Source organism: Vanellus vanellus (assembly GCF_965231255.1).
Source record: "Vanellus vanellus genome assembly, chromosome: 6".
Taxonomy (NCBI): Eukaryota; Metazoa; Chordata; class Aves; order Charadriiformes; family Charadriidae; genus Vanellus; species Vanellus vanellus.
Genome location: NC_138911.1, coordinates 16,298,506 through 16,326,320, shown reverse-complemented (window position 1 = coordinate 16,326,320; position 27,815 = coordinate 16,298,506). Strand labels below are relative to the sequence as shown.

Genomic DNA, 27,815 nt, shown 5'->3' with positions numbered 1-27,815 from the left:
TAGGGTTTATTCTACAAATCTTAGATCAATGCCAATGATACAAGTTTTATGAATTCTCATTAAAAATACAAGTCAGTATAAAGATTCCAATAGTAATATAATGCATGACGATTCAGTTTCAAAACTTAAGGAATGAATCTGGGTTTTGGACCATGCTACAGAAAAGGGGGAACACAATGTAGAAGGAATATTTAGTTTACCTCCCTTACTTTAGGAGGGGCCTGTGCCTTATTGCCACAATACCTGAAAAAGCAATATGAAGTGCATAGCAGCCTTGCCTGTACAGTCTCTAGGCAAAACTGTTGAATTTAGTATCATAGTCCTCTTTCCCCCCCAGTTCTGTTAATTAAGGTACATTTTGATAGCCTGGTATCGCTATAATAACTTAAAGCTATTGCAACAACATCCCCCATAATGATTATAAACAACAGTCCTTTGAACTGTAAAATGCTCTTGTGACGCACTGAAACTTTTCCACTGTGCTAACCATTTTGCCCAGCGTTCCCAGGAACACTAAATACTGATTCGAATCAAAGGTGAATTAGTTCCATATTCAAAACTCTCCTGTCTATTTTTTTAAAATGACATCTCAGTGCACTCTAATACTCAAATGTGTTGTTCATAGCTTCAGGCACAGTTAGAATTTATTTTCTTGAACCTAGCCCTCTGATATGATGAAAGGTGTTACAACTTCCGCTAAACAGTTGAAATTTGGCCACAGAATTGCTAGGTCAAATGGTCTGGAGTGGGGAGAACAAAACTACCCTTTCTTTCTGGAAGCTGCCTGCACTTACAAGAGGATTAGGCTTAATAACGCCATACCCTAAGCCTAAATTTTAGAGAAACAGTTTATATTTATCACAAGAGGTAACTCTTGGTAAGAGATGCACCTCATCCCCCAAATGCTGTACGTACATCTGTTTATTCCTAGTGATGTTTTCACCCTGTCAAAAATAATGGGCATCTCTCTTGTTGAGCCCAGTCATTTCTTGTAGCAGAACCACATTAACATCACAGAGCAGGTATCATGCATGTATCTGCAAAAGCAGACAGGGAAACTAGGTTTAACAATATGCATACATTTCCAAACATAATTTTGGTGCAGACAGAGACATTTAACTGAAAATCAGCTTTTACCAAAATATTAGCATAATACAAAAATCCAAAAACACTGGGTAAAAAGAAGCTGCTGACTTCCACGCATCAGTTAAAGAAAAAACTCCTCTTGCATAAATGCAGCAGCAGCACAAACTTGGCTATACAAATACATCTTTTCTTCTGTAGGAATTTGCATGAATTCTCCACCCAACATCATTACTAGCATCATACCAATGGTGGCAAAATCTAGTATTAAGCCCTCATGCAGGCTAATGGGGATTTATTTTGCAGTACTGAACACTGCTGTGCTTGCTTTGAAAACATATTGTCACTCTGATTTGTCTTTGTAGTAAATGCATCTTATACTCTAACAGTCACATTTAGTCAGAAGTAAAAAAGTTCAGTAGCCCATACTGGGCTTTAGGTACAGTCAAGATGACAACAAAATACAAGGATGTCATTAAACTGCATATATTATAGAAAACAGGTTTACTTTGCATTTAAGTCACATTTAATACAAGACAAGTTGGTCTGAAACTGTGAACTGATTCTATTTGGAACAAAGTATGGCACAGATTCCCAATAGCTATGGATACTGTGTAAATAACACGTTTTTCTCTTTGCAATGATTATCAATTCGCCAAAAATAGTGTAACAGTCAAAAGGGAAGAGTGAAGGAAAACAGATTTAGGAAAAGAAATAAAAAATGTCTAAGAACTGAAAATAAATGACTACTTTTGTAAGAAACTTTATTTAACTTCATTTTTAAAAATGCATTCTCTCCTCAGAACAAATGCCACCATAAAAAAAAAAAAAAAAGACTGCAGTAGCACACACTTGCACTCAAAGGAAAACATGCAAAACTGATGGCTGGAAAAATTCTGCATAAAAATCCAAGACTTCAGGCAAAAGTTTGCCCCCATGTGCCTTTAGGGACCCCAGACCATAAACAGTTTTCAGTGCAATGTCTCTTGTTTCCAATTGGTGGGGAAACATATGGCAGAAGCTTGTCGTCTGACAGCTACACTCTCCCAGATGTCTGAAGCAAAAACAGTCTTAGCTGTATTTTAAAATATCATTGTTAAACTGTTGCAGAAAGTACAAACAGAATTCAATAAAATGTCAGAATCCAGTGAAGAAAAACTTTTGAGTTCTACCCTGTGCCATACACTTCTTAAAAAAAAAAAAAAAATTAGACAGAAAAACAGATTTTATTAATACACCCTCTTTAAATTTTTTATTTCTGAAAGCAGCTCTTTATGCAAATCAAAAGCAGTTCCTGAGTAACTGCAGTAAACAGTGTCTTTTAAATATTTTTGCGCCTCAGCTCTTCTGTTTTGGTTCTTCCTTGTTTTTCTCCCTAGTTTTCAAGTTTAATCTCAGTTCTTTTTCAAAAATGTGCAAGTTCAGTTAGCATCGTTTCCAGAAGTCCACAGCTTGCAGGTCTTCCTGCAACAACTATAAGATCTGCACATATGCTAGGTTGTACTCCTATACCTATTGCAGATTTTGCTCTCAAACCTGTACAGCATGCATTTTCACGTCTTCTTCAGCATACGCCGGGACTGCCACGTATGGAACTTATTGTAGGCCGTCTGCAGCATCTCTTCTATATGACTTACCAACTGAAACATTAAGAGGGAAAAAAAAATGTCCCAGCTACTGGAAAACACATCCCCTCCCCTCCTTTTGACTCCGTTGGATTCTTCCTTTTATTCACTAAGAGTAATCTCACTAAAATCAAAGAGGTATGCCAGATAAAGAGAGAAAGGACCTTGAGGCTCTATTGCAAAGTATCTGTAGAGGGAGCAGTTCAGAGAGCTATGAAGCTGTGAAGGTCAGAGGGAAGTGACACTTGATTGTGCTGTCTGTTCTAGTATTTGGTCTGTGACCACTTCAAGTCTGACGTGGTGGGAAACAGTTATGAAGTTGCTAAAGTTCTACTTCATGGTGGAAGTGAAAAACAAAACATGACTTCCCCTTTATATTGTCTCACTTGGGTAATTTCAAATTATAGTTCATGACAGTTTCTGGTATTACTCAGCAAGCTGAGAGACAGGGAAAAAAGACATGCTTAACTGTGTACCCAATTTCCCACTGCCCATTTCCTAGTTAACAAAAAACTTAAAATGCTCTAGGATAAGAAGTAACAAAGCTACCATCCTCTGATAATTATGGTTCAAATTATTAATATGCACCTATGTAATTAAAGTTAAAGAGTATTTTCCCCTTACATTTGTGCTTAAATACTGTCTCCGAATCTTTTCTTGGAATGGGCAGAGCTTTGTAACCTGAAATCTTTCCAAGTTGCTCCTCATTTTCACAACCTGAGAGACAAACAAAAACCAGTATTATAACCACTTGCACAGAAGTTTCATTTCCTTTAACAAATTTTTCCCCAACAGAACACCTTGTAACTAATTCTGGGGGCTACTTTAAGTATGTATAGTTTGCGGAAGAAAAGTATTAAAATAACAGTCTCTAACAATGCACACTTAAGTGCATATTTATTTTTGAGGCAAGTGCAATATGACTGAAAGTGCAGTGTGCCACTGTGATCATTATTACTTTGGCAGTAAATACTACAGATAAGATATTCACAGAACAACCTTTTTTTGCTCAAAGCAAAGACTGTACCATGGATTTTTAGGCCACATTTTGCAGCAGAAAAAGCCAACATATCTGAATGCAAACTTTTATCTTTGTGATCCATATGAGGTCAAAAGAAAGAATAGCAACAGAAAAATAGTTAGTCATATGCCTGGTCGTAGACAGATATTTCTTCTTGACGGCAACTCTGTTCTAAAAAGCAGTGTCTGCAAAAATCACTCAGTCATAGCTTCAAAACAATGGATAGAAGAATAAGGAAAACTTTCTTATAACTGTCACTGTGGAGGCTATGTCTTAGAGTTGGGGAAAGGGAGCTTTCGTTTGTGTGTTTTAAACTGGCAATGAGAAATCTGCAGCTGGAATACAGCTGACCATTCTGTTTGAAACTAGCTTACAGCAACTGCTCCTGAAGGGGGCTAACAGGCATGCAGTAACAAGGATGATTTTCACCAATGGCACTAGCAGAATTGCTGAAAAAAAGTAATATTTTACATTGTTTTGTGACCTTCAGTTCTAGAGATGAAGAAGTGCTGCACTGTTTTAAAGCATGTGTATTAGTTCTATACTTCAAGTTAATGACAGTCATGCTAAACCAAGATCTGGCCACATCATAATCGGGGTCACGCTAGGAAGCTCTGCCTTACCTTTTCTTCTAGGAATGGCGTGTTAACAGGAAAGCAGGACCAGAAGTGTCGTAGCAGTTCCCCTACTGCCACATACAAGTGTTTTAGTTCAGACTGAACATCATTTGGCACCATCTCTGCAACAGGAAAAAGATTTTGTCACATCACTTAAAACTGTCACATGAAAAATGAGAATGTAAGGCTAATGAAGGAGTTCAGCCATATACATTTCTACTAGAATCACAGAAAGGTTGGCTGGGAGGGAACACTGAGGTGCCTCACACCTGAAGTAGGACTATCAGCAGCATTAGATCAGGTCAGCCGCTATTTATGGCTATATACTTGGAAGCTTGTATATTATAAAGGGAGATTTATGCCAGGCAAAGAATGGACACCAAACTTAATCCAGGATTAGAAGCAGTATATTTGGATTGTTTTAACAGTGTGGCAGTACTGTTTTTGAGACCAGCACTCTGTTCTTACAGCACAGTACTAAATACTGTGTGGCAGATACTGCAAGCTTTTCTCTCTCTCTTATGTTAGCAATAAGAATATGGTCACAGCGTGTGAAAAATGAAAGATCCAGGCAGGAACAAGGAACTGTATCACAGTTCCTCTTAAGGAAGAAAGGGTGACAGGATTCAACAACAGGGAAGGAACCACAATCATAAGAAAACAAAGACAAAAAGCACAAGCAGTCATTGTGGATGACAGGAGCACAGCAAACTGCACAGTGAATAGCGAACTCTAGAATGAGGCTGTTTAAGGAAAAAAATAAAAAAGTGGTGGTCATGCTCAAAGAAGTGGAGCGTAGCACCCAGTATGTCAACTGGGATGGGTAACAAAGCCTCACTACTGATTGCTAACTGCTTTTCTTTCAGTACCATGAAGAACTCATACTTGCTTTTTCAGCTGTCTGAATCAGTTTCTGCTGCTCTTCAAACCAAGTTAACAAAAGTTACACTGGAAAACTGTTATAAACCCTGCTTGTGAGAATAGGGATTCATCTGCTATGAGACTAAAGAGAAAGGAACTCAAACTGGCAGGAATGAGACAACAGAAAAAAGGTGTGGTTGAATGGAGATGTGAGAAGGAGGGGTTGTCTGTTTTACCCTTGCAGTCTACAAAAAAGTCGTCCTTTTTCATAGCAAGCTGTGGACCTTAAATGTAGGTGTAAAAACACTAGTTCCAGACAATTATCTATACCTCACCTCCTTAGAGCTTTCCCAGAGTATGCCTTTATTTTCTAAAATTCCTCCCCAAAAAAATCAGAAAAGAGAAATGCTGAACAAGCTAACCCCATTAGCTGTAAGAGGACTTAGTGTCAAGTGCATCCTTCACTTGCTCTGTAAAATTTTCTCTCATTCACTTGCCTCAGCACTGGTGTAGCCAGTACCACCCTCATGGTGTGGCTGGGTGGTTGCTTTTCTTTTGTTCCTGTAACCCAGTATTATTCCAGCTACATGCTTCCATAGTTTCCTTTACCACTGTAACATATTCTAAGAGGGAGATGAAACAGCAAGCCAGGTACTGCTGTATAATGCAATAAGATATGATTAAAGTAGTATACATCCTAAAGCCTTACGGTTTATGGCTTGCTGTGTTCCACCCTGCATAAGTGCTCCTCCAGGTGACAGGACTGCAATAGTGCTAGTAGCATCACCACTTGAAAGAACCTGAAGGGAGAGAGGGAACAAATACTTCAGACTGCTTTTTCTAACAAAATCTTTTAAAAATAAGTTGTATTTGAACTCCAATGGCAAAGATACAGTTGAGCAGATACAATGGAAGTTCTGATGAAGAGTCTGTTCTCCAGAATTAGACACAGTGCCTTTAAGTGCTACAGCTCATGTTTTCAGTGAAAACTCTCCAAATTATTACAGGCAAACAACCCTTTTCTTTAGCTAGTAAGTGAACTGGCTGTGCAGCTACTTTTAAATGAGACAGAGAATTACTATGCAGAAACATTCACAGTTGTAGCTGCTTTACTTAGGGCCAAATCTAGGCTGACTAACCGAAGTTCAGGTACTGGCTGGGGAGGTTGGTTACATGGCTATGCTGCCCTCCAGTTGCCAGGACAGAGTTCCTGTGCAGCCCACAGCAAGATCTACATCCTACCTAAGTGTATTTAGGAGTGGAAGACCTGTTCAGTTATAAGCCTGCTTACTGTGACCTCCTAAGGCCGTTACATCCTAAGTTTCACATGGTAGGATCAGTAATATCAGCCTGTGCTTCATGTTGCATGACTGTCCTGCTTTACTACTTTATACCTTTACCAATCCTTCAAAAGAACATGGTAACAGTAGAACATAACTCTGAATATCAGCAATGACTCAGTTTCTTATTGTTCAAATTTTAAACACAATAGCTCAAAAAGTATCACCTAAACTTGTAAAATAAATCTAGTAACATAAAACTATTGGAGATAATGAAGTTTACACTGAAAAACTAACATTCCAGTAGACACAAGACACGAGGTTATACAGAAAGCAAAATGCTAATACCAAGAAGGGAATTTTTGGAGTATTCTTCCATACCTGAGTTAGTTTGGGTACATATGATTCCATTTCTTGCCTAATACTATGAAAAGAATTAATTATATCCTGACTGGTTGCATATTGCTGTGATTGAATTGGAGTTGGACCATGATAATACCTGTGAGGTGAGAAAAGGAAAGAGAAAAGTGTCTTAATAGGAGTGTTGGTAAAACAGAGGCCAAACTCAATGGACAGTTCTTCAAGTGTTGCCAATTTTAGATGCTTTGCAACTGTTGATGCTACTATCTAAATCTTATTCATTGACAGAGTAAAATACATTGCCACATGGGAAGAGGTTGGATTAGGGATGGTATGGCAGTAAAATAAGAGAAATATCTGTGTCACCTAGTTCTGGGAATATCATTAGAATGGAGGCATTCACGCAACTTTCGATTGAAACTAAGCTAAATGAAGTTAGGTACACGTTTGGAACTGCTTTCTTTCCTATGGTATTGCTCCTTTTCTGAAGTTTCATCTATGGCTCTCAAACTCAAAAGTCTAGAAAACAAGAGGAATATTACTACAAAAATACTAGAGCAGTGAGCAGTCCAAACTATCCTGACTGCACTTTTTTGCCTGGGAGCAGATTTTCCTTAGAATTGTATGTATTTTCACATGTAACATGCATTTTTCCACTGTAAGCTGCAAAAGAGTGCTGAACCATAAATGCAGGTCTGATAGACTTTCACGGAAGTTACATGTCAAAGCCCTTTCAAGTAGGCTTACAGAGACTTAACTTGCTGAAAAGCAAGATGAAATGAAAATTTCAATGGGAATTATTTGGAAATTGGTTTATGCAGGAGTTCATACTAGGTTTCTTAACTTAGCCTAAACACACTTGAGTGCGGCACAGTAGAGACTAAATCAGCTGATTCTGTGCAGGCTGTGATGAGAGACCTGCCAGACTGAATATGCCGAAATAGCTGTGCATATTTTAACTTACCTATCAGACTTCTTTAAGTTTAGTGCAATAGTTTTAATGCTATTATTCTTTGCTAAATCTTCATATTCAATGGACTCCTGCAGCTTCACCTAAAAGAAGCCAAATAATTATACATATTACTAATGAGGACACAATTTGATGCTTCTAGTGCCTTTTTTTTTTTTTTCCCCTCGAGTTCACTGAGTTTGAGCGGAAAAGTTACCAAAGCCTTAAAGAAAATTAAAGTGTGGAATGGTTCATGTCTACCTCCAGAGGGAGCAGTGCCCAATATTGTTTAAAGTGTGCCATTTGGAAGTCTTGGCACTACCGTTTTTTCTGCAGATTCTGGGCAAAACTTGCAGTCCCTGCCACTTCCAAAAAGTGCTCTGCTATACATAGCTCATTCTTTGTGCTCTCTATTTATGTCCAGATTTATTTATTCTCCGGATTAGCAGAAACAGTAATGATTTAATGGCTGGTGTACAAAAATGTAGGGCTAAAACCGTAATAGTTACCCAAGCTATTTGGTAACAGTAGAGCTAGAGCATTAGTGGCGAGAGGCACAGTGATAGCAGATTTGTACAGCGAGAAAACTACTTTTGAAGTCTCCTACTCTCATGCTACTTTCACTCTTTTAATCACATTTATTCTAGTCCTGGTATATCGTTTACTTCCCAGTAAAAACTGCAGCTTTCAGGAAAGTCAAAGCTGTTGACTGCCTCAACATTTAACAACACGTGTATTCTACAACCTTTTCTCACAATATATGCAGGTTTTGGGTCCCCTTGGCATTTTCTCTTTAGGCTGTCAACTCTAGTGAGAGCATTCAATTCAGTTTTGTGGCAATTACAATACTCTTTTCTACTTTGTGAGCTGCTATGGTTAGTCTAAAACAGGCTGTTTCAGTGCACCAGGCATCACTACACTTTCAGTTTAACCTCACTTCAGCTTCTGACCTTAAGATGAAGGCTGCCATGTGCCAGCTTAATCATGCCCTCTGCAAACAATACACTTGATAGATTAATATTGGTGCTTGAACACCAATATCTCTTTCAGGCTTCTCTAGAAGTTTTCAGGCATTTGGAGAAAAAAAAAAAAAAGGGGGGGGGGGGAGAGGAACTGCACTGAATGGAAACCAGATTTCTGGGTCCAATCAGAAGCATGTTGGAAATTTTTTACTTTCATTGGGCACTACTGAAGAGCTAAACGGAAAAATACTTCAAAGTGTAATTTATTTGTGTTTACTAACAAAGGTACAAAGTTTCTTACAGGTCCTCAGGTTCTTATTCTATACACTTCTATGCAAAGCTAAATAAGTATCACTGTAGATGCACTATAAAACAAGTAAGGAACCTTCAGCAGTCTTCTGAGACAGAGCTTCCAGTTCTGTTCAATTAGAATTGCATCAGCTAACTTTATACCTTTTTCATTGGTGGCTGAAAGAAATCTGAATCCCTGGAGTTTCCATCCGTACTGCTGGTCTCACTGTAATGGTCATTTTGTGCTTCTCTTAAAATAGAGAAACAGCATTAAGAAGAATTCACCTCACAGGAAACTTAAGATACAAGCTAGAGACAAAGTAAATACATCTGTTTCAAAAAATTTATACGCATCTTCACATACTGTATATAAACTTTTCCCTTATGTCTTCATTTCTAGAAGTTGATCTAGATGAAAAAAACAATTCCTCAAATAACCCTGTTTGTCAAGGGGGAAATTCAACAGCAGGGGAGGGTGCTTCTCCCTCTCTTCAGAAATAATAGCATGCCAACAATGCAAGTGGGACACAGCAAAATCATGCCTAAATTAGAAACATTTTGCATACACACTTATGCCAACCAGGTATTAGAGGAACTATGGGAGCCCACAGAATACTACTGTTTCAGAATGATACTACTCTTTCTGAACTAAGACACAGAAATACACATTACCAAGAAGAGATTGTTTAAGGTCCGCTGTTCAATTTGTGGACTACAGAACAACATGAGGGAGCACAGCTACACAGAAGTATTAATTACGATCTCCACAGGTAAGGTCTGTAGGATTTGGGTAGAGTAGTAATCCGTTGGTGGTTGTTTATAAACCAATTGTAAAGCAGACTTCACATCAAACGCCATTCATGCCTCTTTTAAGAAGTTTCATTTGTGAAGTTTACTGTAAATATACATAACTGGCTGATACTTTTTTTGGTCAGGGGCAGGGTACTGCACTGGAGGAATCTTTCATCTGATCCACCCATGCCACACTGTTCTTCTGGTTCCTCACTTACTTATATGCATGCACCCCACTACAGGAAGTGCCCCCCCCCCCCCCCCCCCCCCCCCCCCCCGCTACTGGAAGGCAGGCAATAGGAACTCCCTGTACCAGACCTCCCCTCCACACAGCAAACAGAACACTACTTCTGCAGCCTTCACCAGGGCTACAGAACTAGGGCAGAAACATCCTTTCCTTTTCTGATCTGCTTTGTACGATAACTCAGCTCAAAATAGCGTTTGTCATCTCAAACAGCTCTGAAGAACTTTCATAAAGTAAAATGGAACCTAAAAGTATTTTCGTTTCTAGAGAAAAAATACTTCATCCATAAAAATTAAAAGAAAAGGTTAGATGAGTAATTGAAGATGTGTTTTCCTTTTAGAAATTTCTTGTTACAAAAAAAGCTTTTACACAACATTGACACTTACTGTTTCCTGAGGCCAGCTGCAAGGACCATGGCACTATGATGATTAAAGCGTTTTATAATGGCAGCATTGCTACTTTCTCTAGCGGACTTTGAGGCATTTGATGTAGAGGCCACAGAAGCAACACCATAGCCCTACAAAGAAAACAACATTAGCTACCTCCTGCCCCAAAATCAGAAGGATGATTCTCTGCCTTCCATTGAGTCAGAAAGTCTGCATGCTGCCGCCTCTGAACTTTACTGAGTGATATTGCATCATCATCTGGAGCAGTATTTTCCTACCTTCCCCACACCATCACCTTATGTACTTTGAAGAAATTGCAGACTATTTTATTCTGCTAGCACTTGGCAGTTTAGAGGTGTCTTAGAAAAGAAAATTCTCAAACTTATAGTTTTATAAGACTGTGATCTGTTATAAGTAAAACCAGAACAGCTTAAAAAAATTTTAAGGATCACTTGTACGAAACAGACAGGCACTGATGGCAAGTAAGAGCTAGCAATTGTTTTACTGACCTCTTTTTAACATCTTGTGGGACACCAGCAGCCCACAGGCTAAATGACAGCCGTCAGGAGGATGTGATACCACTAGGAATTCAAAAAATCTCAAGCCTTAATTTTGGCGGTGTTCCCCAGTTACCAGGTGGCTGAAGGCAACTCACTTTACCCCATGCTCAGTTTCATGCTTGCAGTTAACCAGCCTCAGAAGCTAACAAGGGCAGTTTGCACAGCACTTCAAACATACCTATCGTAAACTCCTAGTCCAGTTTCAGACTTAGCTTTGTACAACCCTTACCAGGAAAAAAACCCCAACAACTTAGACATGCAGCACCAGTATTAATTACAACTCAAAAGTTTAAGTTAAATCAACTGCATAAAAGTGCATCTGTAAGTTAAGTGCATCTGTAACTTATTTCATGTTATGGTACACCATTTATAACAATTGTTTTAATTTGTACTTGGAGGCAGGTGACAGTTCAAGTTAGTCATATTTTTAGCAAAACACAGTATTTAAAGCTAAACAAAGAAAACTGTATAAAGTGTCCTTAATTTTAAGCTGAATCAAATAGCAATGTTCAAAGTGAGAACAAATACAAAGAGTTCTTCCTGTTTTGTGCTACTCTTTTGTACGTTGTCACAGCTTCTAAAGGGTAGGAAGAAACGAGAGTCCACTTTAGACAATAAAGCCATCCAAGTGAAATAATAATTCTTTAAATGAAGTCCCACTTTTATACCCAGCACGCTAAGGCAGACATCTGAGGCATACAGGTCCATCGGCACAGTCTCCATTTCTTTACACACATACAACTGTATAAATGTTGACTACCCAACCACTGCAGCAGCCTAGTAAGTGATGTGTTTTCGAATTAGCGTTTGTAGTTATTTTAACAGGAGATGGACCCTTTTTCTCCTTAAATGAAACTAAGGGAGAGAGGGGTTGCCAAGTACTTACTTCATCTAATGTTTTATCTTCCAAAGCTGTTAAATCTATCAGAGGGTTTTTTACTCCTTGAGACACCATTGTTTTTAACCCTGTATGACACAAAGAAAAAAACATGAAAAACTGTAACGAAACAAATAGGAATAATTGTGGGAGTATTAAATTATATTTAACCTTTAGAAGGAGATGACAAAGGCTCTGCAGATGCCCTGTGACTAAGACTTTCAACCCTTTTCAAAGTTCCATTTAAAATAAGCAATAAACTTGGAAAGTTATTGTAAAAGATCATCCTACTAGTTAGCACAGTTTTCATCAACTTCTATGCATCACTGAATACTGTTTGGTTAAAAAAAATAATTTAAGATGCAGTTATATTAGTTGTGTTAGTGGGAACTGGGAAACCTTACTTGTGTGTTTCTTCTCATGTCAGCACTGTTTAGCTACCCTGTCTTTGGTAGAATGGTATTTTATATCTGGTGATAGCTTTTACTTGTGAAGGGTTGTGGATTCATAATAGAATGTTTTAATTAGTCAGAATACATATTAAGGAATGGTGTTAAGTCATCTCAACTCTCCACGTTTCTGTATCATCACAAACCTAACTCAAAAATTCAACAAAAACATAAGTCAGATAATATTTTAAGTTTCACATTAAAAAGGCTGACAGAGAACAGGGATGGCAAATCCTCTGGAAAATCTTAAACAGGATCCATATTTGTCTGTTACTAAAACCTGATCTATAACAAAAGCTATACTTGTTGTAATTTGTGCACAAAACAATGCCTTACGTAAACAAAATTATTCCATATTAACTGATGGCAGAGCATAATCAGCATGATAGTATTTTATGGAATTTATTACAGATTTACTGTTGTATGAGTTGTGGAAGCTCAGGTGGAAGAAGGGAGTTTACAATAGGTGGAAGAAGGGGCTGACTGCTTGTGAGGAATACAAGAATGCTGTCAGGGTATGCAGGGAGGAAACAAGGAAAACCAAGGCAGCCTTGGAATTGAACCTGGCGAGGGATGTCAAGGCCAACAGGAAGGGTTTCTTTAAGTATATAGGAGACGAAAGGAAAACTAGGGAAAATGTGGGCCCGCTGTTGAACGAGACAGGTGCTGTGGTGACAGATGATGCAGAGAAGGCTGAGTTGCTAAATGCATTCTTCGCTTCTGTCTTCACTGTTCGGGCCAGTCCTCAGGAAACCCGGACTTTGCAGGTAACAGAGAAAGTCTGGAGGGAGCAAGACTTTCCTTTGGCTGACGAGGAGCAAGTTAGAGATCAGTTAGATAAACTGGATATCCACAAATCCATGGGGCCTGATGGGATGCACCCTCGAGTGCTGAGGGAGCTGGGGGAAGTCATTGCTGGGCTGCTCTCCATCATCTTTGAAAGGTCCTGGAGGACAGGTGAGGTGCCTGAGGACTGGAGGATAGCTAATGTTGCTCCAGTGTTGAAAAAGGGCAAGAAGGATGACCCGGGAAACTACAGGCTGGTCAGCCTCACCTCCATCCCTGGAAAGATGATGGAACAGCTTGTGCTGGGTATCATCTCAAAGCACCTGGATGAAAAGAAAGTTATCAGAAGTAGTCAACATGAATTCACTAAGGGGAAGTCATGTCTGACTAATCTGATAGCATTCTATTAAGAAGTGACTAGATGGGTGGATGAGGGGAGGGCAGTGGATGTTGTCTACCTTGACTTTGGCAAGGCTTTCGACACTGTCTCCCACATCACCCTCACATGCAAGCTTAGGAAGTGCGGGCTAGATGAATGGACAGTGGGGTGGATTGAGAACTGGCTGACAGATAGAGCTCAGAGGGTTGTGGTTAGTGGTGCATAGTCTAGTTGGAAGTCAGTAACAAGTGGTGTCCCTCAAGGGTCAGTACTGGGTCCAGTCCTGTTCAATATATTCATCGATGATCTGGATGAAGGGATAGAGTGTACCATCAGCAAGTTTGCTGATGACACTAAACTGGGAGGAGTGGCTGACATGCCAGAAGGCTGTGCTGCTTTACAGCGTGACCTGGACAGGCTGGAGAGTTGGGCAGAGAGGAACCTAATGAAATTCAGTAAGGGTAAATGTAGGGTACTGCATCTGGGGAGGAATAACCCCATGCATCAGTACAGGTTGGGGGCTGACCTCCTGGAGAGCAGCTCTGTGGAAAGGGACCTGGGAGTCCTGGTGGACAACAGGATGACCATGAGCCAGCAATGTGCCCTGGTGGCCAAGAGGGCCAATGGCATCCTGGGGTGCATCAAAAAGAGTGTGGCCAGCAGGTCGAGGGAGGTCATCCTCCCCCTCTACTCTGCCCTGGTGAGGCCGCATCTGGAGTACTGCGTCCAGTTCTGGGCTCCCCAGTTCAAGAAAGAGAGGGTCCAGCAAAGGGCTACGAAGATGATGAGGGGATTAGAACATCTTTCATATGAGGAAAGGCTGAGGAACTTGGGTCTCTTTAGTCTAGAGAAAAGAAGAATGAGGGGGGATCTTATTAATGCTTTCAAATACTTAAAGGGAGGATGCCAGAGGGATGGGAGGAGTCTTTTTCAGTGGTGCCCATTGATAGGACGAGGGAAGTTCCATCTTAACATGAGGAGGAAATTCTTCACTTTGAGGGTAGTGGAGCACTGGAACAGGCTGCCCAGAGAGGTTGTGGAGTCTCCCACTCTGGAGACATTCAAAACCCGCCTGGACGCTGTCCTGTGCAACCTGTTGTAGGTGACCCTGCTCTGGCAGGGGGGTTGGACTAGATGATCTCCAGAGGTCCCTTCCAACCCTGACTATTCTTTGGTAAAGAGTATTTCTAGTGCTACCACTTTTGAGGCCTGCATGGATGAACAAGGACAACCTCAAACACAAATAAGAAGCCTACAGAGGGTGGTGGAAGCAAGGACAGGTAGCCTGGGAGGAATACAGAGAAATTGTCCGAGCAGCCAAGGATCAGGTTAGGAAAGCTAACGCCCTGAGAGAATTACATCTGGCCAGGCACATCAAGGGCAACAAGAAAAGCTTCTACAGGTATATCAGTGACAGAAGAAAGATGAAGGAAAATGTGGGCCCTCTCCAGAAGGAAATGGGAGACCTGGTTACCCAGGATATGGAGAAGGCTGAGGTACTCAATGACTTTTTTTCCTCAGTCTTCACCAGTGAGTGCTCTAGCCACACCACCCAAGTCGCAGAAAGCAAAGGAAGGGACTAGGAGAATGAGTAACTGCCCACTATAGGAGAAGATCATGTTTGAGACCACCTAAGAAACCAAAAGGTGCACAAATCCATGGGACCTGATGAGATCCAGGTCCTGAGGGAACTGGCAGATGAAGTTGCTATCCATCATGTTTGAGAAGTCATGGCAGTCCAGTGAAGTTCCCACTGACTAGAAAAGGGGAAACATAACTCCAGTTTTTAAAAACTAAGACCTGAGGAACTGCAGGCCAGTCAGTCTCACCTCCATGCCAGGCAAGATCATGTAGCAGTTCCTCCTGGAAACTATGCTAAGGCACATGGAAAATAGGGATGTGATCAGTGACAGACAATATGGCTTCACTGAAGGCAAATCGTGCCTGACAAATCTGGTCTACAATGGGGTTACAGCATTGGCAGATAAGGAAAGAGCAACTGATATCATCTACCTGGACCTGTGCAAAGTATTTGACACTGTCCCACATGACATCCTTGTCTCTAAATTGGAGACATGGATTTCACAGATGGACCACTTGGTGGATATGGAATTGGCTGGATGGCTGCACTCAAAGACTCCAACTCTCAGTTAAACTGAAAAGAGGGTAGATTTAGATTAGATACTAGGAAAAAAAACTTTACTGTGAGGGTAGTGTGACACTGGAACAAGTTTCCCAGAGCAGCTGTGGATGCCCCATCCCTGGAAGTGTTCAAGGCCAGGTTGGATGGGGCTTTGAGCAACCTGGTCTAGTGGAAGGTGTCCCTGCCCATGGCAGGGGGGTTGGAACTAGATGATCTTGAAGGTCCCTTCCAACCCAAACCATTCTGATTCCAAAGGCTAATCTGTTTCAAGAAATGCACTTGCTATCAAACATGCTAAGAATAGCAAAGTGATAGCTAACTTTCAATGACAATCTGTAGCTTTCACTTTACACTTCAACAAAGACTGACAGTAAATGGACATAAAGAACATTTCTGACTTTAGCTTTGCTAGGTTTACTAGATATACCTGAAGTGTTGTGCTCTATGATATAGCTAAGACTGTAGCAGCCCTCTGCAGAAACAAAGTCAAAACGCTTACCTTTTTCATCCAGTTTGGCACATTCCGCAAAGAGGTCTTTTGAGCCTGTGTTGAGCCTGTCCCGATGGAAATAATGAGACTGAAAAAATCGTGTCCAGAATTCCCTCTCGGTCATGTTATGTGGAACATTTTCTGCATATTTCATTTTTACTGTTAACAAAAACCATAATGGTTACACACTGTTCTGCAAATCTTAATAGGGTATTTTATGTTAAAATTACCTTGTTTTCTGTCTAATACTCCCTTCATTTATGCCCATTAAATGTAAGGGAATGCAGTAGTTAAGCATGAGCAAACAGGTACTCTTTTATGTGCTGCAATGCTAGCTAAAGCTTTGAAAAAAAAAAATGCCCATAACAGTAGTCCGAATACTCTAATTTCAATTGCATGTGCACAGGAAGTCTGATTTGCCAGAGTTCTAGTTACTCTTAGAGTGGATCTAGTCTTTTTAACCTGGAGTGAAAATGAACCAATGTCAGTGTTCAATATAGTGCCGGGGAACAATGGCAATCAGATTATTTTCCTCCCAAAGGTGATTTAATGAAAAATAACAATTTATTTAAATGCTGAGTAAGATAGTATCATGGGAGCCAAGAAACTACTCACAATTAAAAAAAAAAGTCAACACAACAAATTAAAATGTTTTCATTTAACAAAATCAAGTTTTCGTTTCAAAAGCATGTTTTAACACATGCTTCTTCCCATCCCTCAAACAAGGCAGGGAAAATCATCCAGAAGACTGAAGATATGGTCCTTTATACTTCCAGGTTCGACTAACATTCTAGTCTTCCCATTGGAGAGCAAAAACCAAATACTAAATGCATGTATTTATTATGTGAAGTACTATTCTTACCTGCAGGATATGTTCGAAATATGGATTCAATGATATCTGAAGTCAAATTATACCTCAGACCATTGCAGCCATCTGTTTGAGGCCGTACATCAGCCTAAAAAAAAACATACTGTGAGGAAAAACAGTCATATCTGAATGCCTTCTGTAACTGGAGAAGGAATCTTGTAATCAAATTCTGCTGCAGATAAAATAATCTTCCTCCTCCAATAATACATCGCATATTTGATCATAAATAGGTATTTTTAGAATGAGAAATTAAAGAGCACGCATTAATTTCTTTATTATACTTGCCACTTAAGGGATGATTCAACAAATAGACTGTAAGCTATAGAAGATGAAAAGCAAAGACCCCTCCCATCAGCCAAAAGAATGTATGTTCACTTTAATATATCCTTATAGGTGTGCCTATATGCCTAATCTTTTCTTGTTCATTCAACAATTCCGCTAGTGAATAATCAGTGATGATAATGAAGGGACAAAAAAAAGGATTTATGGCCTTTACACCTTATTTCCTTACACACTAAAAGCATCTCAGTCTATGATTCTAACTGATAAATGACACTGAATTTAAAAGTTGAGGGTAAGCCTTAGTGAGAACTTGCAAATTAGATCTCAGTGATCTCTTTAGGAAGCTCTGGAGCAAGGAAGTTCTCAGTCCAATTCTCAGTAACAGGAAAAAGTACACGATTGCATATGCTGCCTCCTTTTCTTCCTTTTCCTGTATACCTAAATTCTAGTTTTTGTACTACCTTCTTCCTAGGGAAACACTCATTTTGAACAGAGCCAGATAGTTATTTTAACTTGAACTAGGACACAAGTACCTGAAGTTTTCTTCTTCACAAATGCAGAGTACACAAACACAACCAGTTATTTTAAGAAGGCTTCAGTTTTGAAGGTTTGGGTTTGGTTGCTGAGGGTTTTTTTAATGTTAAGGTATAAGAATAACAAGAGACAGGAAATCAGAGCAATCAAGTTCATTTGGTAACTGATTCAGGTATTTATGGGGTGGAAAAACAAGTCTTTGTACAGCAGCTAAGTCATAAAACAACTTTCACCTCTTTCCCTCCCAAACCCTTGAAGTGTGCAGAGTCATTACAAAGGTGCTAATGGGATTCCAACTAAAGAGTCATAATCTGTATGAATTTTGTGGCAGAAGTAGAAACATGTCTCTGTGGGAGGAATCTGAAGATTGTACCTAGATTACTTTTAGACTGCATTGAGGTTACCAAAGCATGGTTTCTACAAATGGGTAACACAACGGAAAGTCAGGGTAAAAGGGAGATGAAACGAGCTTTCACATTGTTCTTTACACAATTTACACATTGTTCTTCAAGTAGCTAAAAGCATGTACTGGTTTAAAAAAACTGGGGAGGGAAAAAAACCTTTTGTGTGGAAAGCCTTTGCAGCTTCATTTATGCATGTTGATGCTGCAACAGTTATTCTTTTTAACTTAGAGACTTAATACACTGTAATCTAGTGACTGTAAGTTCACTGTTATTCCTGTTTTAAGGAAAGCAGAGCAGCAGTATAAAAAATTTCTGTCTATAGTCAATTTAAAGTTCAAATTAAGCATCATAAATTGACAAAGTTTTAAAGTTGCAGATTTGCATAAAACTTTATTTCCCCCCCTCCTTTACACTTGGAATAGTCTGACTAACATGCAGAGAGATGCTAAGTTGAGGAACCTGGAAAGAACATCATTAAAGTATACGGGAAGAAAGTACATGAGCAGAACTCCCACTTTACTCAATCTGTTTGTTCTAAAATCCTTAAAGTTAGAAGTTCAACGTACCAGAAATGCTGCAGAAATGCCCACGTCCTGCTTACTAGGTGCTGCAGAATTATCCCCTGCATTCAGACTTAAACGGTTGGCCCAGAATTCTTCAGCACTGATTACTTGGCTCACAACAAGGTCTTTATAGAGCTGAAACAAAACAGGATCTTCTTGCAGCATTCTGGTAAAAGAATGTATTGAATAGAATTGAAACGCTGCAGAATAAATCACTAGGATTTCCATAACTAACATGAGTTCACAAAAGGAACAGAAACCAACTTTTCTTTCAAAATGCTGTGCATTTCTTAATAGGACTGTGTAAACAATCAGCCTCAATAGCTGTATTTGTTTCAAAAGACTTAAGAAAGGACTAAAGGAGGACTAAGGAATAGCATTAAATGCTAGAAAACAGTAATGGCAAGGAAAAAGTTAATGTGGGATTAACATCTTGTCTTAAAATATTCTGTGGTGCTCTTGTGTCTTTGCACATCCAGGACTGGAGTCTTCTGAACTGTAAAAGCAGAATGAATTTTCTTGAACTTCTGTAACAAAGGTCTTGTGGGGGGAAACAAATGAGACTTCAATTCTGTCCAATTCTTGTTTAAGATGCTAAAATTCAGTAGTTACAGGTCTCTATTCTAGTGCAAGGGTACAGATCACAAAATATGCGTGGGACAAGAGACCTTGAAACACACATTGTTGTTTGTTCATCTATGTTTCTGTTGGTGACAGTAGGATCTTCATCACTTAACTATCACATGCAGCACAAGTGCTACAGAAACATTCAGTGTCACTACTTCCACCAGGGAATAATGTTTACAAAAGTTATCATTCAAATATCAAGTATCACCCTTACTATCCAAAACACAAAGAATGTATGCACCTGAAACTTCAGTTAATTCATGTTTAAGCAGCTTCTCATACAGCTGTATACCTAATTTGAAACCCATTAGGGTATTTTCATGGAAACTGGCACGCGTGTTTATAATCAGCCAATAACGTCAACAATCTTTAGCATGTACCTCAGGGTCTTGATCATTTGCAAACAAAAAAGAAAGGGGGGATCTTATGCATACATAGTATGCATGGTCTAGGGAAGAACATGGATAAACTGCATTCTGGACTGAATGGAGGTCTGTAGCTGCTCTAAGGATGAAGTAGGATGAGTTGGAAGTGAAAACTTAGTGGCAGGCCATCCCTATTACGTTTTAACCACCAATGTTTTTCTAGTTTTTCTTGTTGGCACAAATATGGATTAGTGGCAATTCTTACACGTTAGTGCAGCAGGAAGCAGGCTGTTATTCTAATTATTTCATTAAAACTTGGAATTTTGGTACATGCCTGATCCACACATATCAATAAATGGAGGAACTGAAGCAGGGACTCTGGATGTAGCACCCTTCCAGAACAGGTGGAAACTTTTTTGCCTCATCTATTGCAAATTAGGCTAATGAAGCCCCATCACTAGACCTGGACTTCTAACATCAAAAGAACAGACTATGACCGAGTATGTGCAGAGATTCTATGTTTTTCTGTAACTAGAAAAGCTCTTGGCACAATCCTGTAAAACTCCATTTAAGGATACAAAGATTCAGAGCTAAGAGTGCTCATGTACTCAGTATTAATACTGTTAGAAATAGGCACATGGCATAAAGAAACTAGTGTGGTAATAATGCCAAAGCAGTTTGTGCTGCTGTAGACCCTAGTGGTTGCGGCAGTACTGGAAATAGTTAATCCTGGATGTGTCAGAGCTCCAGCACGAAGGTTCTTGCCCTTCTGCTGGGAAATCTTGTAAAGATCTGATCTGCTCAATGAGGGAATGTTCCCATGTTTTGAAAAAATCTAGCTTTAACTTACCTAAGTTCAAAGCTAGACCAGTCTTTGGAAACAGAAGCTAGCAGATAGAGGATTCAGAGCAGATGCTAGAATGAAGTGAAACTCAGCTGGGGAGATGCAGAGAAGGGTACTCTGCGGCCACAAGGACTGGTTTAACACAAAACATTTTAAAGGCATGGAAGTGTATCTTAAAAGCCCTTTTGGGAAAAGAACGTCCTGAATGTCTTCTCAAAACATTTTTTTAGAATAAACATTCTGTATGCCAAATAACAAACTAGTGCATCTCAAGTCAGATGCATGAAAATACCTAGCAATTTAGTAGAGTGAAAAAAACACCAGGAAAGAAGATTTGAGGGGCAAGAGGTTATACAGGAAGGAAAAAATAAATCACAAATCAAGAAAGGCAAGAACTTCTGAAAAAGGAAAAAAAATATCTTTCAAGCAGCTTTTTTAACTGACACTTATATACTTAAGACGACTAAAGAGACAGACTGCCAGTTGGGTGCTCTTATCTCATAGCCATGGATAACAAAGACTGGGTGGCAGCCGGGCTGGCTGCCTTTACACCTCAAGAACGTGTCACTGAGAACAGAAGTATAGTCTCAACATGTTACAGTTATGTAAGTCACAAGGAACTGCCTCTAAATTGGAAGTGGAGAGATTTTTACTAGGAAAACAAATATCGTAGCACTAACAACGTGGCAATAACAACAACTGTTATCAGAAATACACTATAGTTAGTTAACAATTAAAAAAATAAAATAAAACCAAAAAACTTTGACGCTCCTTTCCCTTTACCTGTTCTTCTCCTCAAGTTCTTTATTAGCTTTCCTTTTGAACTTGGGCAACAGTTGTTGAAGAAGATCCTTTACCGCATCTCGCTCCTTCACTGCTGTGCTTTCATTGGAGAAGTGAAAGTTGGTTGTGTCCCCTGCATGCAATACTAGCTGAAGCTGAATTTTAGCTTTACCTTCTGGACTGATTTTCTGGCCTAGATTACACAGAAAGTATTAATTAGCAACAGACAGTAAGCTTATGCAAGAAACTGTCTTCTCTAGAGTGTTCGCTTATAAGCGGTCATCTAATTAAATACCAGTATCCTGTGTGTGAATTCCATCCATGAAAGTGGAACAGACAGTCTTCCCCTTGAATTAGTTTGAACCCTGCACCTTGCTCTCTCTAAAACACAAGACACAGACACCAATAGCCTATTGCTCAGTATCCTTCAGCTACTGCTAAGGAGACCTAATTCATCTTTGCATTCCTCACATCCTCCATTAGTAAACTGCTGCAAATTAGACTGTCATCACCTAGACACTTTAACGTGGTACCAATCCAGGCTGCTGCTGAAAGGTGACAACCTCATTTCCCCTTTACACTTCTTCCTGTTGCCTTTCTTTTCGAGTGTTAGCGTTTGTGCAGCAAGCCACACCAAGGAACTCATCCACTGAAAAGTAACCCCCTTTTGTTGTTCCAGCTGGACCAGTTCCTGAGGAAAAGTGGTAAGAAAGCAGATGCAGGGTGGGGTAACAGCACCACTTTGTCAATTTTGTTGACAGCAAAGGTATGCCGGTTTCTAGTGGCGTGGTAAGCACATTTAGCCATTAGTACTCCCAAAGTCGATCCCCAATGCCTCCAAGGTGCTATTACACCCTCATGACTCATAAGACAAACCTAAGTCCTGCTGCCTTTCTCGTAACCAGAGGGACCAGATGCTACAACAACTATGTTTATGGCCTGTTGTGCTATATCAACTTCAGTGTAGTGCTGCACATGGCACTAACCTAACTTAGAATCCTACCCCTTTCTGCAGTGCAAGTGGGAGAAAAGGAACCAGATGTCACCACTAAATCATCATCTCTATTACAAATGTACAAATACTCCCCCCACACACACTTTTTTTTTCAATTTTAGATTAAAAAAGAGCATCTTTCATCTAAGTTAAAAAGACTTCAATGCCTATACATGTACGTATTTAAAATAAAAGCTCCTTACATGTAAGTAAATAGAAAAATAAAACCTTCACAAAGTTTATTATAGGTGAACAGAACTTTTAAACTCCTTATCACGTTCGTATTTAAGAAAACAGCATATTAGTTCTGACTCATCACACACACTTTCGATCATGCTGCAGTACTTGTATGTGACTTTAAACAGCAATAGTCACTAAACCTTTACCAAGTGACATACACAACTTTCTTTTTATTCCTTCTTTGGCATTAAAGCACATGGAATATGAACACTAATTGGAACCAGAAAGGCAGCATGCTATAGACATTTACTGTTCAGATTTGACTTGCAAGTACTCTGCTATTGCAACAGCAAACACTTATTCGGAATGTTACCAGTAAGGCAAAACTACAGAAGCTAGCACTTCTGAAGCTGTGGTCTGTTGGATGAAAATAAAACAGCGAGGTTCGTTTTATATGAAAATTGAAACAGCTTTAGCTGCATAGTTTAACAGATGACATGCCAGATAGTTTCTGTGTTAGACCCTGAAAATCCTATACTATTCCTCAACCCTCCTCCCTCCCTTCCCTCCACAAGCATATGGCATAGATTATTTTTCTGTTCAATTTATTGCAGAAGTTTATCAAAAGTTAATACTAAATGCAGTATAACTTAAACACCTGAAGACTACAGAAGTTCTGCACTAGCATCCTTAATAAACTGGTGATACTTCACCGTGGTCCTGATCTCTGCTGCTACGTAGAATAACCTAGTCAAAGCTCCAGATCCTTGCAACCTTCCTAACTTACCTACTTGTAAAAAAAGCTAAGCAGCTTTGGGTAGTATTTTAACATTTGTCGAAATACTGCTTACTGAAGCTGGAACGGGAAAAGTGTTCACTTACATTTTATGTCGGCATACATATGGCTGACTGTGAATCGGTCTTTGCCCTCAGGTGCCCATGCTATCCTTTCAGCCATAAGGTAGAGAGCTCCATCCTGCTTCTTCTGACGTACCTTCTTTACAATCAGTAACACTTCTTCGGATGACGTTGCCATTGTGGCTACAAGGAGCTATTAAAAACATACAGTTGATCTGATTAGTATAATTATTTTTGCTGTAACTCCTTTGCTACTCCTATCTACATCAAAGTATTACAACCCAAATTTACTCATTAATGCCTACATCATTTTTGAAACATTCCAGATAAACGTGCTCCCCTCTGTCAGTGCAATCAGCAAATTTATTTAAACAAAATACTGCCAGCTACCTAAATTCATCTAATTATATTGCTGATACTGCTTTTTCTCCAATAAAAGACCCCCAAATCTTACATTTAAACTGACAACCAAATTTTCCTGTTTTAACGTTCCTTTATTGGTTTTTCAAGTTCAGAATAATACTGAAGCTAAGCAATGACATAAATTCCAAACCTCCTCTGGCATTTGGCAGCAATTCCCTTCTTCAGTGTGAATGGCAGATGTTAAGTAATTTCAGAAAGGGGAAGGATACAAGGTATGTGAAAAATCATGGATTTTCAGTTCTCTGTGCTGAAGGTAGCCCAGTTACACTCCTGTTCTTATTGTGGTGGGTTTTACCCAAGGCTCCAACAACGTTTTGTACACTTGATTCCAGCTGGCCAGTTTCCTATCCCTCTCCCCCAAAGTCTAAGGGACTAATGCTATACCGACTTCAACACGATAATTTTGTCACCAGTCTCACATCAACAAGCCTTTAGATACTTGCTGCATTCTTCTCCCCAGCAGTCACTATCATTCCTCTCCACAGGTTCACCCTACAGCCTTAAATTTCTCAAGAGATTAAGGACACCGCAAGTATGACTACATTCTATTAACAGCTATCAAAAAAATTACATCTTTGGTATGTCTGCTGTAAATGTTTAGTCTGTCCAATTGCCGTATTTTGTACATCATAAACTTTACTATTGATATGTAAAACAGTATTTTCAAATGCTGATATGCATGTTTCATGTGCTTTAGAATACCTGTAATATTTGCTGGGGTCTGCATCAAACTTCAACCAGCAACCTACATCAGCTATCATGCTACTAGTAAGTATCACAGCATTATAATTCTAAGCATTTAAATTCACATACTTTTTATTTTTCTTTAAAAAATCAGCAGCAAGATAGGATATTTTACTCTTGACGATCTGGACAGTAGCATAGCATTCTCTTAAGCGGAAGTCTTACAAGCCCATTTCCGAAATGAGTTAAGTAAAATACTAAATGGAAAGACTTGATGGCAACAGGGCTCTGCACTTAAGCTTCGCTCCTTCATCATTTCAGTCATCCGAAGCTTTGCCAAAGACTTCAGTGATGCTGAGCTGAACATGGGGTTTCACATCAGCACCACTGCAGCAGTCACTAGAACACACTGTGCCACATTCAGAGCCGCCCTGCTGATACTTCTCTCTCAAAGAAAACTGCATGGCATGATTTCAGGACCGTTTCCTAGCATAGTCCATTACAGTCTCCCCAGCAGCATTATCCTCTTTCAGTGGTATTCACACTACCATTTTATGTAGTTTCCTGTTGCAGGTCTCATCAGCACCTTATCCTTACTGGAAAAAGGCTGCTGGCCACAGACTCTAATAGACTAGAAACCTCAACATATGCAAGACTAAGGATTTTGACTTTTTTTCTCCCTTTGTTACTTTACAGTCATTTAAGGTCATTATTATCCAACACAGTAGAGACAAAGCCACAGAATGCAAAGGAATGAAACCTGTACAGAACAGAAAGAAAAAGGAAAGCATTTCCATAGTCAGCCTCATTCTGATGCACGTTGCTTTGCTCTTGTACTATGCTATTTCACCCACCTACAACCAGTCTTTTCAACTACGGAAGAAAATGATCAGCAGCTAGCAACTTCTTTATAACCGCAGTGCTTCTAGCACACTACCCTGCAGTGTGCAATCCGTGAACGCACAATTATCCCACAAGTGGCTCATTCTACCTTCTGGGAGGGTGAACACACTAGCTCACTGCTGTTCTAATTTATGTCATTGCTGTGCTTCCTTTTTCATGCAGTAATTTACAGTGGCAGTAGGATGATACAACTCACCAGCACAGTAAGCATTACCCAGAATGGAGAAAACCCTGAGCTGCCTTTTGAACAGTACATCAGAAAGAATAAAAAAAAAACATTAATAATGAGAATTTAGGAAAGTTACTGTCTTTCGCTAATGAAAACAAGATGGCTTCTTGTTACAAGTAGTATAGGAAAAATTCTAAAATAGAAATCTTGCCTAGCTGCTAGAAAAGCATGAGGATGGTCTCCTGCCGACTGCAGAGAGGAAGGCTGTGTCCTCGCTAAGCACACACAGTACACCAGTCATTTTCTTTTCTTTTCGGACACTTAAGGCTTACTATGCAGACGGGTGACAGCCATCAATGATCTATTCACGCCTGCCCAAATTTCATAACCTCTATATTTAACAACTGAAGTTTCCAGGAATCAGTACTGCAGACGATGACACTGCTGCTCAAAGGGGCAAGAACTGCAACATGAGCACGGAGAAATTATGTTATTTTACAGCTTTAAGTGATAATTTTAATCTGCTGCTAAAAGAAGCAGCATTAGACTTCTTCAGCTGCAAATTTTCGAAGACAGACCCTTCTCCGGTTTAAGTATCTTCCAGAATAGGAAGGTCAGGCACAGTTTATTTTAAATTCTCCAGCTTCTTTTGAAGTGATGGTTAATAGTTCTGAAAAGCACTTGGATCAACCAGTAGCCCTAACCCACAAGGGTATGACTTGTCATCAAGCCTGTCTTGAGGATGTTAATTTCAGCTGCAGTTTACAACCCGCGAGGTCTATCAGGAAGCTTCAGTGCTGGCATAAAACAAAAAAAAAAGGTCCTGTTTGCTTATTCACCTATAAACACCCCCCCCCCCCCCCCAACTCTGTGGCAGTGAATGCAGCTTCTGGAAATACTGTCAAATTCCAACAGCTACCCTTCCTCTAATGCAACGACCCTTCCTAACCACTTTTAAAAACAGGTACCTCTCTTCTCTATTCCTTATGACACCTGCTCTGAATGCTCTCTGTTACCAGCATTTCACTCCAGTCTATTCCCATGTGGTTTCGTCAAGTTCTGAGCAGAAATAAAGGAAACCTTTACACATTTTAATAATCCTGATCAAGTCAGGATTATTATTAGGCACAGGCTGGCAGGTGAGCTCTGACAGATTTGATGCAGGCCTAGCTGCTAGGTTTCCACTCCCCGCAGGGAACAGCAGAATATCTACGCTAATGGCCCAGACTGAACCGCAGTGGCACGGGTCTGCAGCCGGGCCCTGCCGTTCAAAAGCCCAGGGACTTTTTGGGGTCTGCCTGGGAGCTGTCAGAGCAGCACCCCGAGGGGCAGCGGCAGACCTGTGGGAAGAGTACAGCTCAGCAGAACGCAGAGCTGTGAGAAGTGCCATTTGCCTCGGACACTGCTGAGCACGGCAGTGAGCTGGAGGAACCCAGTCTGTGCCCCTTAGGGGTCAATCGGGCCTTCCTTCCTCCGCATCACCTGCGCTCCGCATAGCGTTTCGGAGAAACGGGCCCGAGGCACCGGCGGGTCCGGCTTCTGGCGTCCCCGGCAGAAGGTGGCAGCGTCCCGGCAAGGCGGTGCGCGGGCACCTCTTTGTCTATCGCCCGCACCCGCCGCCGAGCGCTCGGGTGAAGCCCCGTGCCCCCCAGCCGGGCTGCCTCCGGCGCGGCGCTGCCATTTTCCCGCCGCCCCCCTTCTCGGGGGGCGCAGACCGGCAGCTGCCGCCGCGCCTCTCGGTACCTTTCCCTCACGGCACTCCCGACCCCAACAGGCCGCCGCCGTTAAAAGGCCGCCAGCGCTGCGGCGGGGAGCGGGCAGAGAGGAAGAGCGGGAGGCCAAAGGCCGCCGCGGCACCACCGCAGCGCGCTCCGCCGTGCCGGCGCGGCACCGGGCCCGCCGCAGCGCTCCTCGGCAGGCACTGCCCCGCCGCGCCCGGGAGGGAACCGCCGGGGCCGGGGCAGCGCCGTCGGGAGGCGGATCGGGCCCCGCTGCCCCTCATACACACAGACAAGCACGCAGAGTGGCCACCGCCTCCCCGTCCCCCGCGCCGGCGGGCTCCTTACCGTGCGGCGGTGGCGGGGACCTGTTCCGGGCCGGCGTACTGGCTGCTGCTGGCGGGCCGCACGGGAGGGGCCCGGGGCGGGAGCGGGCGCTACGGGGGTCGGGCCGCCGCCGG

General features: G+C 40.8%; 1 protein-coding gene across 1 annotated transcript; it reads right to left on the bottom strand.

Moving 5' to 3' along the window:
- GTF2H1 (general transcription factor IIH subunit 1) lies at window positions 1-27,815 on the bottom strand. The gene is made up of 15 exons (XM_082485190.1): window positions 27,703-27,815; window positions 23,482-23,650; window positions 21,426-21,618; window positions 18,810-18,972; window positions 17,018-17,111; window positions 16,165-16,314; window positions 11,918-11,997; window positions 10,472-10,602; window positions 9,212-9,299; window positions 7,812-7,900; window positions 6,869-6,986; window positions 5,917-6,007; window positions 4,353-4,468; window positions 3,333-3,425; window positions 1-2,723 (listed from the first exon to the last, which is right to left on the bottom strand). Exons 2-15 carry the CDS (start codon window positions 23,633-23,635, stop codon window positions 2,637-2,639), a joined length of 1,647 nt encoding a protein of 548 aa, XP_082341316.1. The 5' UTR covers window positions 23,636-23,650; window positions 27,703-27,815; the 3' UTR covers window positions 1-2,636.

Coding starts and splice junctions, on each gene's coding strand:
- GTF2H1 (XM_082485190.1), bottom strand. CDS start 23,635: ATGGCAACGTCATCCGAAGAAGTGTTACTGATTGTAAAGAAGGTACGT. Junction 9,300..10,471: donor GCAGCTGGCCTCAGGAAACA/GTAAGTGTCAAT, acceptor CTCTATTTTAAG/AGAAGCACAAAATGACCATT. Junction 6,987..7,811: donor AACTTAAAGAAGTCTGATAG/GTAAGTTAAAAT, acceptor CTCACCTCACAG/GTATTATCATGGTCCAACTC.